At 31.2% G+C, this 14343-nt stretch overlaps 2 protein-coding genes and 1 long non-coding RNA gene across 4 annotated transcripts; 2 read left to right on the forward strand and 1 right to left on the reverse strand.

Annotated features, from left to right (window-relative positions):
* Window positions 1-1831: 1831 nt before the first annotated feature.
* On the forward strand, window positions 1832-2989 carry LOC146905074 (uncharacterized). 2 transcript variants are annotated; one of them, XR_015019349.1, is made up of 3 exons: window positions 1832-1990; window positions 2079-2494; window positions 2623-2989. It is a non-coding gene; the product is annotated as an uncharacterized LOC146905074 (long non-coding RNA). The 2 variants fall into 2 exon arrangements; XR_015019348.1 differs by having other exon boundaries at window positions 2079-2989.
* A 4165-nt stretch (window positions 2990-7154) lies between these two features.
* Window positions 7155-8922, forward strand: LOC146905075 (uncharacterized). The gene has a single exon (XM_085724964.1). It carries the CDS (start codon window positions 7769-7771, stop codon window positions 8615-8617), a length of 849 nt encoding a protein of 282 aa, XP_085581090.1. The 5' UTR covers window positions 7155-7768; the 3' UTR covers window positions 8618-8922.
* A 3301-nt stretch (window positions 8923-12223) lies between these two features.
* On the reverse strand, window positions 12224-14071 carry LOC146905076 (isoflavone 7-O-methyltransferase-like). The gene is made up of 2 exons (XM_085723075.1): window positions 13237-14071; window positions 12224-12753 (listed from the first exon to the last, which is right to left on the reverse strand). The coding sequence occupies exons 1-2, from the start codon at window positions 13984-13986 to the stop codon at window positions 12451-12453; spliced, it is 1053 nt and encodes a 350-aa protein (XP_085579201.1). The 5' UTR covers window positions 13987-14071; the 3' UTR covers window positions 12224-12450.
* Window positions 14072-14343: the final 272 nt, after the last annotated feature.

The raw sequence follows: 14343 nt of genomic DNA on the forward strand, positions 1-14343 counted from the left end.
TACTATTTGGTCTCACTTGCATAAATGAGTAATAAAATGTGGACTATTTGGTCCCACTTGTAAAAAGGAGTAATAGATTAATTATTTTTTTAATGATATAAAGATAGTGTGACATATTTAAGTACTTTTCATTGAAGTCTTTATTAGTGTATTACCATTGGAGTCATTGAGTCCTTAATAGGTACTTTTATTAAAAAATTATAAATAAATGATTTGTCACGTGTGGTCCATTTAAGGAGTCCTTGTTAAGGAACTATCATTGTGGATGCTCGTATGCACTAACTAAAATATCAGACAAATAAATACTAGACCAAATTATTTTTCCTTACAACTAGTCTTCAAATAGCCATCCCATCCCTTCTTTTATGGCCAACGTGGCACACTCTTGTTTGATCTTTTCATGCAAGATAACTTTGAACCATGCACCATTGACTATTGCCAACACGCTTTCCATTACTAATTACTAACTCTGCAGCCTGCACTGCTAGCTTTATGAGATGACTTGATGGGTGCAAATATTGAGATATGTTTCACATTACACCCCGATCGTTATTACTCCATCCGGTCCTATTTACAAGAAAAAATTTACTTTTTAGATACATTAAATAATTTATGTATTTGGTTTAGGTTGTTCACTAGATACATACATTATTCAATGTATCTAAAAAGTCATTTTTCTCTTGTAAATAGGACTGGATGGAGTATAAGCAAAATTTTGTATTTTGGATTCATTCTGTTATAGATGTGTGTTGTCTATAATAAATACTATATACATCATTAATTGAATGAATGTAAAATGCAAAATTTTGCTTATAATAGTGATCAAAGCGTGTATATAATTACCATTTTCATCGAAAAAATGCTAACTTGAGCCCTTAATGCATAAGTTAACGAGTCAAAATAAAAATATTTTGTTGTAATTAATGCATTTGAATTTAATTTTTTTACCTTTGATTAAATAAATGCACAATATAAACAGTTTTTTACATTAAGAATACCATTATTTTAAGACCATTCATCCACTATTATAGAAAAAATTTAACTTTATACGAATGAAAATGTTAACTAACGTTGTCGCGACACTTTTTCCAAGAATTTATTTGTTTAACCAAGTAAAAGTATAGTCATCACGCACATTTTAGTTGACTGACCACATTTTTCAGCTTTTAAATTTGGTCACGTAACTAAGAAAATATGATCACACAGACCATATATTTGGTTAACTGAAATTTTTCTGAGTGGTACAAAAGGGTGTACACATTTAAGGGTGTCAACCTATCTTTATTCTTTCATACATGAACAATTTTCCTGTGGTCGCAATCATAAATATAAGGGTCATGTTAACTTGTGCCCAGAGGGTACATATTAAGGAATCCAAAAATAACAACTTTGCATTGAAAAACATGATATTTTAACTTTTTAGAAGTTGACTACACGACTTTTGATGCGTATATTTCTATAATGAGTTCCTTAACATGTGTCTTTGAGGGCACAAGTTAACATTTACCTAAATATAATTCATTTAGGCACACATATGAATCGAAATAAGTTAAAAGAACGAAAATTAATTTATTGCTATAATATTACAGATTATTCTAATATAATCAAAAATCATTTAGTTTAAAAATCAAAATGACATATTCGATAATTTATTTGTCAAATTTAACGTACCAGTTATTTTCTTAACAATCTTTATATTGACCCATTACTTTAGATGTTACGATAAAAAAAATTCCAACCAAGGAAAGGTAACTGTAATTAATGGTCAACTTTTATATTGGTGTAATATAAGAATGATTCTTCCTTTTTCTAAAATTAAAAACTCATTCTAATTTATACAACCCACATAGTGCTGGAACCTTATCTGGCATCTATTTTATTTCTCACTCACCCTCCATTCTTAGAACATTTTCCAGACACAGCTATGAACATACACGCAATCAACAACAACAAAAGGATGAAGTTCAAAACTAAACTATGGAAAACAAAGGTAATATATTTGACAATTAATTATCTCAAATGGTTTGTATTCCTTACATATAACATTAACCCTATTTTATTCAAAATGTATCTTATAGGATTATGTCTTCATCCCTGCATCCTTTTTTATACGATGGAAAGAAGAGTTGTTGGTGGTTACTCAGATTTATGTCGACCATAAGTGATTGAATGTTCAATTAAACCTGCAACATGTGGAAGAGGCAAACTCACCACAAATTTTACCATCATAAGGGAGTTACACGGTATAACAAAATCTGCAAAGATGAGGTTTGAGCTTGTAGAATTTTTGTTTTTGAATTTGACAATTCCATTACAATCGAAAAAAAGGACTCCAAATTTGAATAGAGTTCATACTAATGTACATATGACAAATGAAATGAGGCAATCTTTGATTTTGAATCAATCAACAACTCAAAACCAAGTATGGGGGGTAGATACACCTTTATGGGAATCCACTGTTTCTTCCTCCATGATGAAAGGGGGACAACCGCTGGTGAGACAAAAAATCTAATTTTTAGTTGAATTCCATTGTTACATGTTTCTTTATTGTTAGATTAACTGCAAAATTTTGTTTCAATTATGCAATTGGATGCTGAAACTTCACTCCTTCTTCACATGTAGATGATTCCAGCACATGTCGTACAAACAAAGCTCAATGAAAGATCGAGTCATATAAATATATCAATTATGGGAGGAGTAATTGAAAACTGGAGCCTGATTTGGAACGACAAACGCAAATCACAGTGTCATATTGGTCTAGGATGGTATACGTTTTTTGATAAGGCTTTAACATGCATTGGTGACAAAATTCAATTCTGGTATCAAGGTCGAGGGATATTTCGGGTTACTATTTACAATTGTTAATTTACGCTCCAAAAATTTGTTATCATGTTCTTGTCTAATTTATTTTTTGATTTTAGCTATTCCTCAAACTTGCAACTGATCGTATGTCATTATGCTATAATTTAATTTAATCTACATTCAACTACGTATGAGATAATATGTCCAGGTGCTTAATATTACATCATTATAACATTACACCATTGTAAAGGCAATATCAAATGGGACTTACTATTCGACTAAAATTATCATGAGTTTAAGTTTATGTAACATTATGCCATTGTTGATTAGTTATTTCAAAATTTTACTATTACAAATTTCTTCGTGAAAAAAACATTATTAGTTTCAAAATTTATAAGTAAATTTAACCAACCTTGAAAACTAACTAATAATGTCACACGAATATTATTGTGCTTGATCGAAATGAGCAAGTGTGAACCCAAGTCGCGAGATTAACAAGTATCAAAATTGATCTCATCAAATTGTAATCACTAACTTGTTGAATAATTGTGATTACACAAACATGTATTACTATTTGCACCTAAGCTTTCTCCTATTTCTGCAGTCATTATAATATATTACAGACTAATACAACACCCACAATGTGGGAGGATAAATTAATGAATTTGAATACATAATGCGCCTTTTGTGTAACGGAAAGCTACATCACACAATCAACGTGGTTGTTATCCAAAATTTTAGGGCGCTGGAACAGTCAGTATTCTCGATGGAGAGAATGTTTTTGGTGAAGACTGAATTTCTCAGGGTTATTGTTAGTGAAATATGTGACCTATAATGGGCTGAAGTCTAAACGGGCCCATTTTAATCAATTTTATGTCAATTTTATTATCTCTTCCTTTCCACACCCCTAAGTTAGTAATACCTCTTGTGTAATTTTTTTTTTTTATATTTTGAAATTAAAAAAGTTTTTTTCACCAAGGAATTAATAATGTTAAAAAGATGAAATAACTAATCAACAAATAATATTAGTGAGTAAAAATTGCTATCACACATGATTTGATTAGTCATTGAACATTCTTTCATCGTGATGTATCCAAATAAGTGTTTTTCTGTCCTGCTGTGGCATTGGAGACACTTGAACTTATGTTCTAAAGTGATGAAACTTTGTTCTATCTATGTTTGTTCAATGCATATTACTCCCTTTGTCCCTTAATCTAAGCCCTTAATGCAAATTTCACAAAGATTAAGAAAAAGTGAAAGTGTAATTAATATGATCATTTTGTGTGAGGATATTACTAAATTGTCCTTGTTTGTAGTGCATTTAAATTTGACTTTTTCATATTCCAAGGTAAATAAACGTAAAAAAAAGGTAAATTAGTACTACCTCCGTTCCTTTTTAATTGTCACTTTGTGACATTTTACACAAACCAAGACAATCAATAAATGTTACTACTTTTGATATAATAATTGATACTTTTACTATAATAGCCTTATTCATTTAATATCTCATTTCATATATTTCTCTCTCCGCAATAAATAACTAAGGATAATATTGGTAAAACAACATTTAATGTTGCATTGAACTTTGAAAGTGACAGTTAAATTGAAACAAAATTTTTCTCCAAAAGTGACACTTAAAAAGGAACGGAGGGAGTAGTATTAATTAGGGTTATGTTTGAAAAAATAATACTCCCTCCGGTCCTATTTACAAGAAACAATTTACTTTTTAGATACATTAAATAATTAATGTATTTGGTTTAGGTTCTTGACTAGATACATACATTATTCAATGTATCTAAAAAGTCAACTTTCTCTTCTAAATATGACCGGAGGGAGTAATAAATGCATCTAGTATTAATTAGTAGTATTAATTAGAGTTATGTTTGAAGTATTTAGGAACAATTTTTTTTCTCAATGGGTGCTTAGAATTAGGGACGGAGGGAGTATTATGTTGCTAGCCGTAATCCTATTTAATTCAAATATTTGTATGTTTTCTATTATTGTCTTTTGCATTAAAAATTTAATTATAATACAAAATCATGCCCCAATTAGTCAAATTAACTAACCCTTTAATAAACATCCCCAACCAAAAATTCAATAGGCAAAAATATGAAATTAACTTTTTGCTTCGTGAAGCAAATATTTTGCAAAACAAAATCATATGCACAACAAAATCATTTACTTAAATTGACAATAACACCCTTTACGTAAATTGTTTGCAAAATCATTTAAGTTATTAAAGATCAACTTTAAAGATTAAAATATACTATCCTAGTGGGTCAACATGCCAATAAATCTGTGCCATCCAAAGTGTTTCTTTTAAATCCAATGGCTCACAACCAATTTACAAAGCAAAAAAAATAAAAAATTGAAGTCTCCTATGGTAGGAGACCCACTAAGGTCACCTACCCTAGCCATGGCCCTGTTGATAGTATCACTATTATACAAACCCTGATTATACGAAGACAAATTAGTTTTTTATTTTTATTTTTAGAGCAAACTAGTTTATTTATTATATTGAGTCAAAATTAACAAAGATACTAATTTGTCTATCTATAAAAATGTTATAAACAAATTTGAGTAAATTAGGTTGCTAGAATATTGAGATAACAAAATTGAAACTTTGTAATACTCCATCTGTTTCAAAATACATGTCCATTTTGGAGAAATTGCAGTAACCAAGGACAAGCTAGTTTGACACAAAAGTTCCTATTATACCCTTATCTTTGATTTCCTCCATTTTACATTTATTTACCCCATCTCATAATTACTCCCAATACCAATACCAAAATCAATTAAAGTCAATCAAATGGCAATAGCAATACTAGTACTCCAATACTAAATTCATTAAAAAAAAGTTTCATTATTAGAATTCAATGGAGTAAATGGCATATTTTTTTTTCTTCGGCTATCAAAATACATACCGCCAATACTAAAAAGTTGTAGTATTGGAATTCAATGGAGTAAATGGCATGCTTCGGTTATCAAAATTTCCTTTGTTTTCCATTTTGGTTTTTTCAGTTTTAATTATAAAATTTGCCATTTTTATAAGCAAATTAGAGAGTCCAATTAATTGGTTGGTTCAAACGATGGATTAGAGAGTCATACTTATTTCTTGGGAGAGTACATGAGTAAATCCACTTAAAATTGGGGCAACATTTATTAGTGGAAAATAATTATTGTGGAGAAAATCTAGAATTCAATTAATTGATAGACAAGGGTAAAATAGATAAAATGTATCCTTAAACTATAAAATGGACATGTATTTTGAAACAAAAAATTTCTCCAGAATGGACATTTATTTTGAAACGGAGGGAGTATATGATTATGCTAACATATCATTTTAAGGTATATGTTAAAGATTTCACAATTACTAAGTAATAATTATCGAAAAAAATATAATTTTAAAATTTTTAAAAAATAAATAGACATAATTTTTTATCTTTGGTATACTAACATGTGTGTTAAGGGGACAATACTTGGGTGCCATTAATGGCACCGTGCCATTAAATCATGACCATTGATGGCACCCAACACACACATCACACACACATTTGGGGCAATGTGTGGCCCTGATCTAATGGCATGGTGCCATTAATGACACCAAAGTGCCACCCGTGTTAAGGACATATATTGACATTTTCCCTCGTCTATATGATTAACAATAATATAATTGATTAATAATGATTGATGACAAATTCTCCTGTCATTTGAGCTGTTGTTTTGGGATAGCATCAATACATCATCATCATGATCAACCGCCGAATCAAAGGAAGCAATAGCAATGTTACTTCCTTTACAAATAATTTCACTAGTCAAAACAAAATCATGCAAGGAAAAAAAAACAAAAATAATAATTAAATTTTATGAAACAAGAAGCATTGTAGGAAACTACTTTCAGATATGGAATCATTGTCCCCCCCAAATTGTCAGCTAGTAACACAACACCAAGTGTCAACTAAAGTTATGGGAGAAAAATAATAAAATCATCCCCCTACATGAAGGATCTTACAAGTAATTATTATTATAATCTACGAAACACAAACACTTTTTAGATTAGGTGTATTGTGGCGTGATATATGTTATGTCTGATATTGACAAGACACCAACACTTATAATTACACTAGATTATGTAATTTTTTTTAAATTATTATTAGTGATAACGTGTCAATGTTCGTGTCTGGTGTTCGTGTTCCTATCTGAGTTTTATATTATAATAATTTTGCAATGTAATATGTAATGAAACATATATTGAAATGTCATTTTCCTTTTCTTTCTGATCCCATGTGAGGCTATCTCGAAGAACGAGTCCCTCCAACCATAAGCCAGTCAGACAGATTCATTGCTCAAACACACACTCTCTCACTTCAAACTTCTCTTTGTTATTTTCTAGCTCATTGTTTTTGAACATCACCACAAAGTAGTTTTTGGTTTAGTGGATCTTTCTTTCAATTTGAAGATAATGATGGGGTTAAAGGATAAAGCTAAAAGCTTAAGCTTATGATTTGCTAGTGTTGCTTTCAAGAGAGAAAAAAGGAGCTTTTTTTAGTTGGCCCTTTTAGAAGATTGGTGTTTTGAAAGGCTTAAGCTTATTGTGTCAAAGCATTAGTATTGGTTTTCTAGTCAAAAGGAATATCCAGATTTGCATGCTTGAGTTCAAAATTTGAGCTTAAAGGGTTCAGATTTAGACAAAGTAAATTACCAAGTAAGCTTTTTCATTTACTCTTGAATATGTGTCATTCTCATTGTTGAAATTTGGTTGTAATTATTCTTTTTTGGTATTCAATTGGTCAATTAGTTATGACTATCTAGATTAGATGTTAATTATTTGGTCTTAACACTTCGATTCCCAGTCGAAAGATGTCATAATACTCTGGTGTTCGACTGAAAGATAAGTAAAGTCTGACTAAGAATTGTTTCTGCTAAGATTCGAAATCAAAGTTTTAAGTTTGATTTGTGAACAAAGATGAAATCACTAAGTAGTGTAGGACTTGGTTTAAGCATTGTTTTTGGTTGCCTTTTATTGGCTTTAGTAGCTGAAGTTTACTACTTGTTATGGTGGAAGAAGAAAATAATCAAAAGAGAAATTGAAAATGACTATGGCAATGGCAACCCTTTGAAAGAGCTTTTCTATATGTTTTGTTGGAAAAGACCATCAACTTCTTTGAGACAAACAGGTTTTACTCCACCAGAGCTTTGTTCATCAATGAGAATAAATGACAATTTTGTCCATGACCCTCAAGTACAAACTAGCAAAGAGTTTCTTTTCAAACCCTATGGCGAAGATGGAATCGACGCAGATTACATGATGCAACATCATCACGACGGCCTTTTAGGTCATCCGAGATTCTTGTTCACAATAGTTGAAGAATCAAAAGAGGATTTAGAATCCGAAGACGGTAAATGTGGAAAGGATTCAAGAGGTAGAAGCTTAGGTGATTTGTTAGATGTGGAAACACCTTATTTGACACCTATAGCATCTCCACATTTTTTCACTCCTTTGAATTGTAGTCCCTATAATTGTAGCCCCTATAATCAACATGGATTCAACCCTCTTTTTGAATCAACAACTGATGCAGAGTTCAATAGATTAAAGTCATCACCTCCTCCTAAATTCAAGTTCTTACAAGAAGCAGAAGAGAAACTTAGAAGAAAATTGCAAGATGACAACAAGGGTATTAATGGAAATGAAGTTGATAATTCTCTCATTACAATAATTGTTGATAAGAAATATGAAAGAGAGATTAATCATCATCAATGTCATCTACAACAGTACCATTCAAGCACATCACAGGTACTTCCTGTAGCTTCCTGACACATTCAGCTCTCAGTTCACCAATCAGAAGAATTTGGATCGTCTAAAGTTGATGCACAATGTTGTAGTTGTAGAGACCGTTAGATTGAGAAAATGTCGGCTAACACCAAAGTTCTGTCAATCAATTAAGAACCCCTTTATTTTTTTTTTCCTACATTACTCTTTCTAATTACATTGTGAAGAATTCCATTTTGTTGTTTAGAATTTTGTTTCTTACTTTTGAGTAATTTGTGACTGTGAGATGCAACTATAGTTTAATTTAATCTGCCAAATCACATGTGAGATGTACTCTCAATGTTTCAAAAGATATGGAGACAATAATTTTTTATTAGAAATTCCATGCTGACCAATTTTGTTTTTCATTCTGCTAATGTATCTGACATGATACTGTCATAATTAATAAAAAAAATTGAGTGATGAGAATTGAGATGGTCCTACTCTTCTATACAATGCATCTATCTAAGGGACATTGAAGTGAATTTGATATTTCATTTTCTTCTCTTTACAAGCCTGTGAATAAGACATATCTTGAATCAACATTGTCCCATGTCATGTTTTTCTACTTCTTTGTGATCTGGATTCCTATGGTTGCAATTATCCCTCATATATGTAGTCAAAGAATCACATAAATCCAATTTGTCATTCATATCGTGAAGCGGATGCTAGCGTCGATGCTTTGGAGAATACGAGTTGTGATTACATTGATGGTTGAACTGTTTATGAGTCGTGTTCGACACACTTAAATCAACTATTGTTTTTTATATTAGTGGAATGCCACTAATATAAAACAAATAGTTAAATTCAATCAATGAGGGATTACACATACTAATCACTTGTGTTTAGGGATGGATCTACAACTATGACTCAGGGAAAAATGCCCCCACTGCAATTGTTACATTCTAATTCTTTTATATAATTGAAATATAATGTATACAAGGCAATTTAAGAAGTTTTATCAAAGACTATCTCATGGTTTTTAAGTTAACTTCGTGCTAAAGATAATTAATTAACTATGGTTTCAATATTCATAAAAAAGATAAACATATATGAAATAAGATACTTACATTTAAATAAAATTATGATGCTTATTAATATTTTTTTCTCATCAACAAAGGGATGTTTAGAAAGAAAAATTATGGTGTATTTTTTCACTTAAAAATATTATGTTATGTTTTTTTATATTACAAGTTCTGACACGGAGAAAAATATTAATAAATGAGTTTAATTCATACGATTAATTGTAAATGATTCCGCCTATAAAAGTTGACTCAGTTGGTAAAAATTCACATATATCTTTAAAAGAGTGTGGATTCAACTTATGTTATCTGTATAAAGACATGATAATCTGTAAATACCTTTAAACCTTGAAATATGTCCTGACTTTGATAATAACCAACTCATCTAAACTTTCTTTTATAGGAAAAATGCAAATGGTCCTTTACTTCTTTATTGAGAATGAATAGATCCATCCAATCAATTTCCTTCTTTGTTGTCATGTTTCAGCCAATAAACTTCTAGTGTAAAATGAAACCGACCGTGTGATCAAATTATGTGAAGAAGATCAAAGAAGGGCTTTTAGTGAACCCATAAATTTGCATATGGCTCATACAAGCGTCAAGCACCACACAACTAAGTGACAAATTTGATAAAAGAGAGACTCTGATTTTGTGGCTTTTTGCTAAACAACAAAGGGATGCAAGTGCCCGTGAATATATCTAGTGGGTCATAACCGAAAGGCACCCTCTTTCTAACCCCACTACCACGTTGAAGAATCATAGCAGGTCAGAATAAAGAATTTCATAATTAATATATGCTTTAGGTAATACTTTTCTTGAGTTTTTTTGTGTTGCATGCTGAAGGTAATAAGGTAGCATAGACAAAACCTAACGGATAGATTTGCATGTATTTTTGAGATTGTACCGCTATGAGAATTATGCCAGCTAAGAAACAGACGTGGCCCCTTCAGAAGAAGGGACGACTCTGTCCATGTGGCCAACACACCTTATGCTTTGACTAAAGTCTTCCAACCTAAAACACATTAGGCTTTGATTAAGTCTATGCGAGGTGGAGTAGTGGGAGACCCCAGGATCATCCACTATCGACTTTTCACTCATCCACTACTTCTACTTCCTAGTATTGAATTCTATAAATAAGGGGATCCAGACCATCACAACTCATTCACTTCTTCTTCCCCACATCCCAAAACGTCAAGAGAACTATGTAGCTCTGATTTTCTAATCGTTGAGAGATACGTAGGACCAAGGATCATCCTTGTCTAGCTAGAATAACAACGCACCACTTGTCGGTTCAACGCTTGCGACGACTCCATCCACACTAAAAATTCCCAATTGTCAACGTCGTGACAATGAGGGTCTCTACCGATATACTCATAACAATTACAGAGATTATATGAACACTATTATAGAATGTAAAAAAAAGTATTGAATAATAAAATATATAGCACAACAAAATAGATTTTAAAGATTATAGATACTTGGATTTTCGGTTTTAAAAATAAAAAATTGGTTGAAATAATAGGAAATTACTAGAGTTATTATTTGTGAATATCCCATCAAAAATATTCAATTGATATAATTTAATATTGTAATTAAATATATTGCTATATTATATGAGAAATGCATATTACACTTTGTAAGAAAAAGAGAACACATTTCCATACAATAAATAAAAAATAAAAAACGAGAACACTGGACAAGTTCAAACCCAGTGGATGAGGCACCTAAAGTTTGAGATCCGGATTACATAAGCGAGAATGATATGTAACTTTGCATCAATATCATTCATTGGATTCATCTCATGGATCAGATTTTGACACATGTCTCAACCTTTTGATATTTGGCGAGAATTATATGTGATTTTACAATATGGAAAATGCAAACAAGTGCCTTTAAGACATTAATTAAGAAACTAAAAGTAGAAACTTTATGTTGAGAATTGTGTATTTGACTTATTGAAATACCAAAAAGTAACATTTTCTGTCTAAAATTTAGCAATTGTTTCATTTTTTGAATCCTTAACCATTGTCATGTTAGCATAACCTTTTTTCTCATACCATTAATAAATGATATTTTCGTAAAACGACTCGAAAGTGTTTCTTCTTTTAATTACATTTTTGAATGCTTTGGCATCATAGTTCTTATATGAGAAAAGGTTCTGTTTTGTTTTCCAACTAGACAAATCATTTAGTACTTATTAATCAATATATTTTGATGCATAACAATCCTTTTAATGTGCAGAACCAAGCTCGTGGTATCTCCAGGTTTACCAAAAATCTTATTTGCCACAGTTAGACCATTTTAGTTATGCTCAGAATTGCTTTTTGACCATCAAAGTGACAACTTAGTTAAATAAGATAGTTTGTACAGAACTAAAATAAAACAAGTTTAATTCACCATATCACCAACCTATATTGTTGAGTAGATTTGATTAAGTGATTTTATTTATCACTTTATTTTTGACGCAGTCGGAAGCGTAGGTTAGAAAACAATAAACCTAAATTAAGCGCTAAACCTAGATTGAAAAGAAAAAGTTTGCAAATTGCAAGCGACAAAATTGTGAAAATAGGGTTCAGGAATCCATTAAAAATTGAGAAAACTCTCTAAAATATTATTGAATGAATAAAAGTTGTCTCTTAAGCTACAACTGTTAAGCTTAAACAAAGAAATAACAAGGCCTAATGGGCTAAAAATCCAAAATATAACACAAAACAAACAAATAATAAAAATAGGCTGAAATAATAAAATACTAATGAAACCCTCCTACACCAATTTTGGTACAACATACACATGTAAAGTGTTTAAGTTATGGTTTAATTAAACAGAAATTTCAATAAGTGACCTAAAACCAAATATAGGAAATATTTTGTAACACATGAATCCTGCTTCTGTGATGATTTTCTTCCATGTTTTTTCATCTCTCTCTCTTGAATTGTGATTAGCCATCATAGTTATGTCAAAGCAGAGTTTGACTTCTGTTATTTCATGCTCATCTTGCTTTTCATTTATCACAATGTCTATTATGATCACTTTTCCTCCTTTCTTTTGCCTTGAAGCAGCTTCTTTACAATTTTTAAGTATCTTTACACATTCATCATCATTCCAGTTATGCAAAACCCACTACAAAAATGAAAAGGAAACTAAGCTAATTAATAATGTATGGATTAACAATACTTTGTTATGTATGGATTGACATTAGCTTATTTTTACAAAATTAATTTGTAAGATGAAAAATGTCATTTCAACTATGATACTATCTTCCCTTCAAAAAAAAAAAAAAAAAACTATGATACTATCTTGGATTGAATCTAATTCATTGTGAATAATACAACTTTTTATAACTATTTTCCCTTCTTATCTATGTTTTTTTACTTTTTTCTTTTTAAGTAGCCTAACGGCTAGAAATTCACCTTTTTAAGATGAATATGTGGGGTGACCGGGGTTCAAACTCCGACATCTGCATATATTATGCATTGTTCCTAAGTTAAGTTCACGGGTACCCTTCTTATCTATGTTTTACTTCAGGTTTTTTCCGACATATAGATTCGCAATTAGGTAAAGGAAATTAATAAACCATTCATTTCCCTTTGAATTAATACGTACCTTGAGTAAAATTGCATCAGCTTGAGGGATGGATTCAAACATATCTCCGCCGACAAAACTTAGATAGTTATTTCCCGTTAATCCTTCTACCACATTTGGAAGGTCGAACACTATACATTTTAACGTAGGAAACGCCTCACAAATAATTTTAACCGTGTTTCCGGTTCCACCTCCAACATCAACCAAAGAAGTTAAGCCCTCAAAAACTGATTTGCAATCACTCATTGCAAACCTCATCATATTAGAATCACTCTCCATAGCATCATTGAATAGCTTCGCATAAGCCAAATTTTGTTGCATGAAATCCCATAATGTAGTCTCAAAGATTGTGAGATCCTCCGTAGATGTCCATTTGCTCAATTGATAATATTTATCAACCATGGTAGGGTTTGTTACCATCTTAACCATTGAAGTTAAACAATGATCAGTCCCTTTCACAAGAAGCTTTGATGTTGGAGAAAGAGCATATGCTTCCTTGTTGTCGTCCATCTTGACAATTGCGAAGATTTTATTGTGCGCCAATAAACGCATGACACTGTGAACACAACCGGCTTTTGCTTCTGGAATTCGAAGAGCCGAGACAAGCTCAGGAAGAGTAATAGGTTCGCCATGATTTTGGATTATATCTGGTATGCCAAGTTCAACAGCCCACTTGATCGACGCGGGTCTCATGAAACTGAATAACTGATTGTACAAGTGAGCTTGAGCTTCAAAGAGCTCACTTGCTTTGCACTCATTCTCAGAACCCATGAATGATTATTGAATCAATTGAGTTCTTGTGATTATGTTAATTTGTTGATATACATTAACTTAGTTTTCTATGCTTTATATTGGCACCTATTGTACTATACACGCCAATAAATTTTTGTTTGACTTTGTTCTTTCATTAAATTTTTGTTTGACTTTGTTCTTTCATTAATTATTATAGTTTAATTTGTTGATGACACCCACTTTTGGTGATAGGCACACAAATTAAAGTTTTGAAGTATACGTTAAGGCAGGCAGTACTCATAAAACAAAAATACTTTGACCTTGATAATGTTTGAATGTAGAAGTCCGCATATGGTGGAAAAATGTCACTATGTTGATAAATGATCAACTTAACTA

The sequence above is a fragment of the Medicago sativa genome, chromosome 7, assembly GCF_051527215.1.
Source record: "Medicago sativa cultivar Bolivia chromosome 7, Bolivia_mono, whole genome shotgun sequence".
NCBI classification, from domain to species: Eukaryota; Viridiplantae; Streptophyta; class Magnoliopsida; order Fabales; family Fabaceae; genus Medicago; species Medicago sativa.

Excerpts from the sequence above, each read along its gene's own strand:
- LOC146905075 (XM_085724964.1), top strand. The coding sequence starts at position 7,769 with ATGAAATCACTAAGTAGTGTAGGACTTGGTTTAAGCATTGTTTTTGGT.
- LOC146905076 (XM_085723075.1), bottom strand. The coding sequence starts at position 13,986 with ATGGGTTCTGAGAATGAGTGCAAAGCAAGTGAGCTCTTTGAAGCTCAA. Across the intron at positions 12,754-13,236 it reads CTGATGCAATTTTACTCAAG|TGGGTTTTGCATAACTGGAA; the intron begins GTACGTATTAAT and ends TCATTTTTGTAG.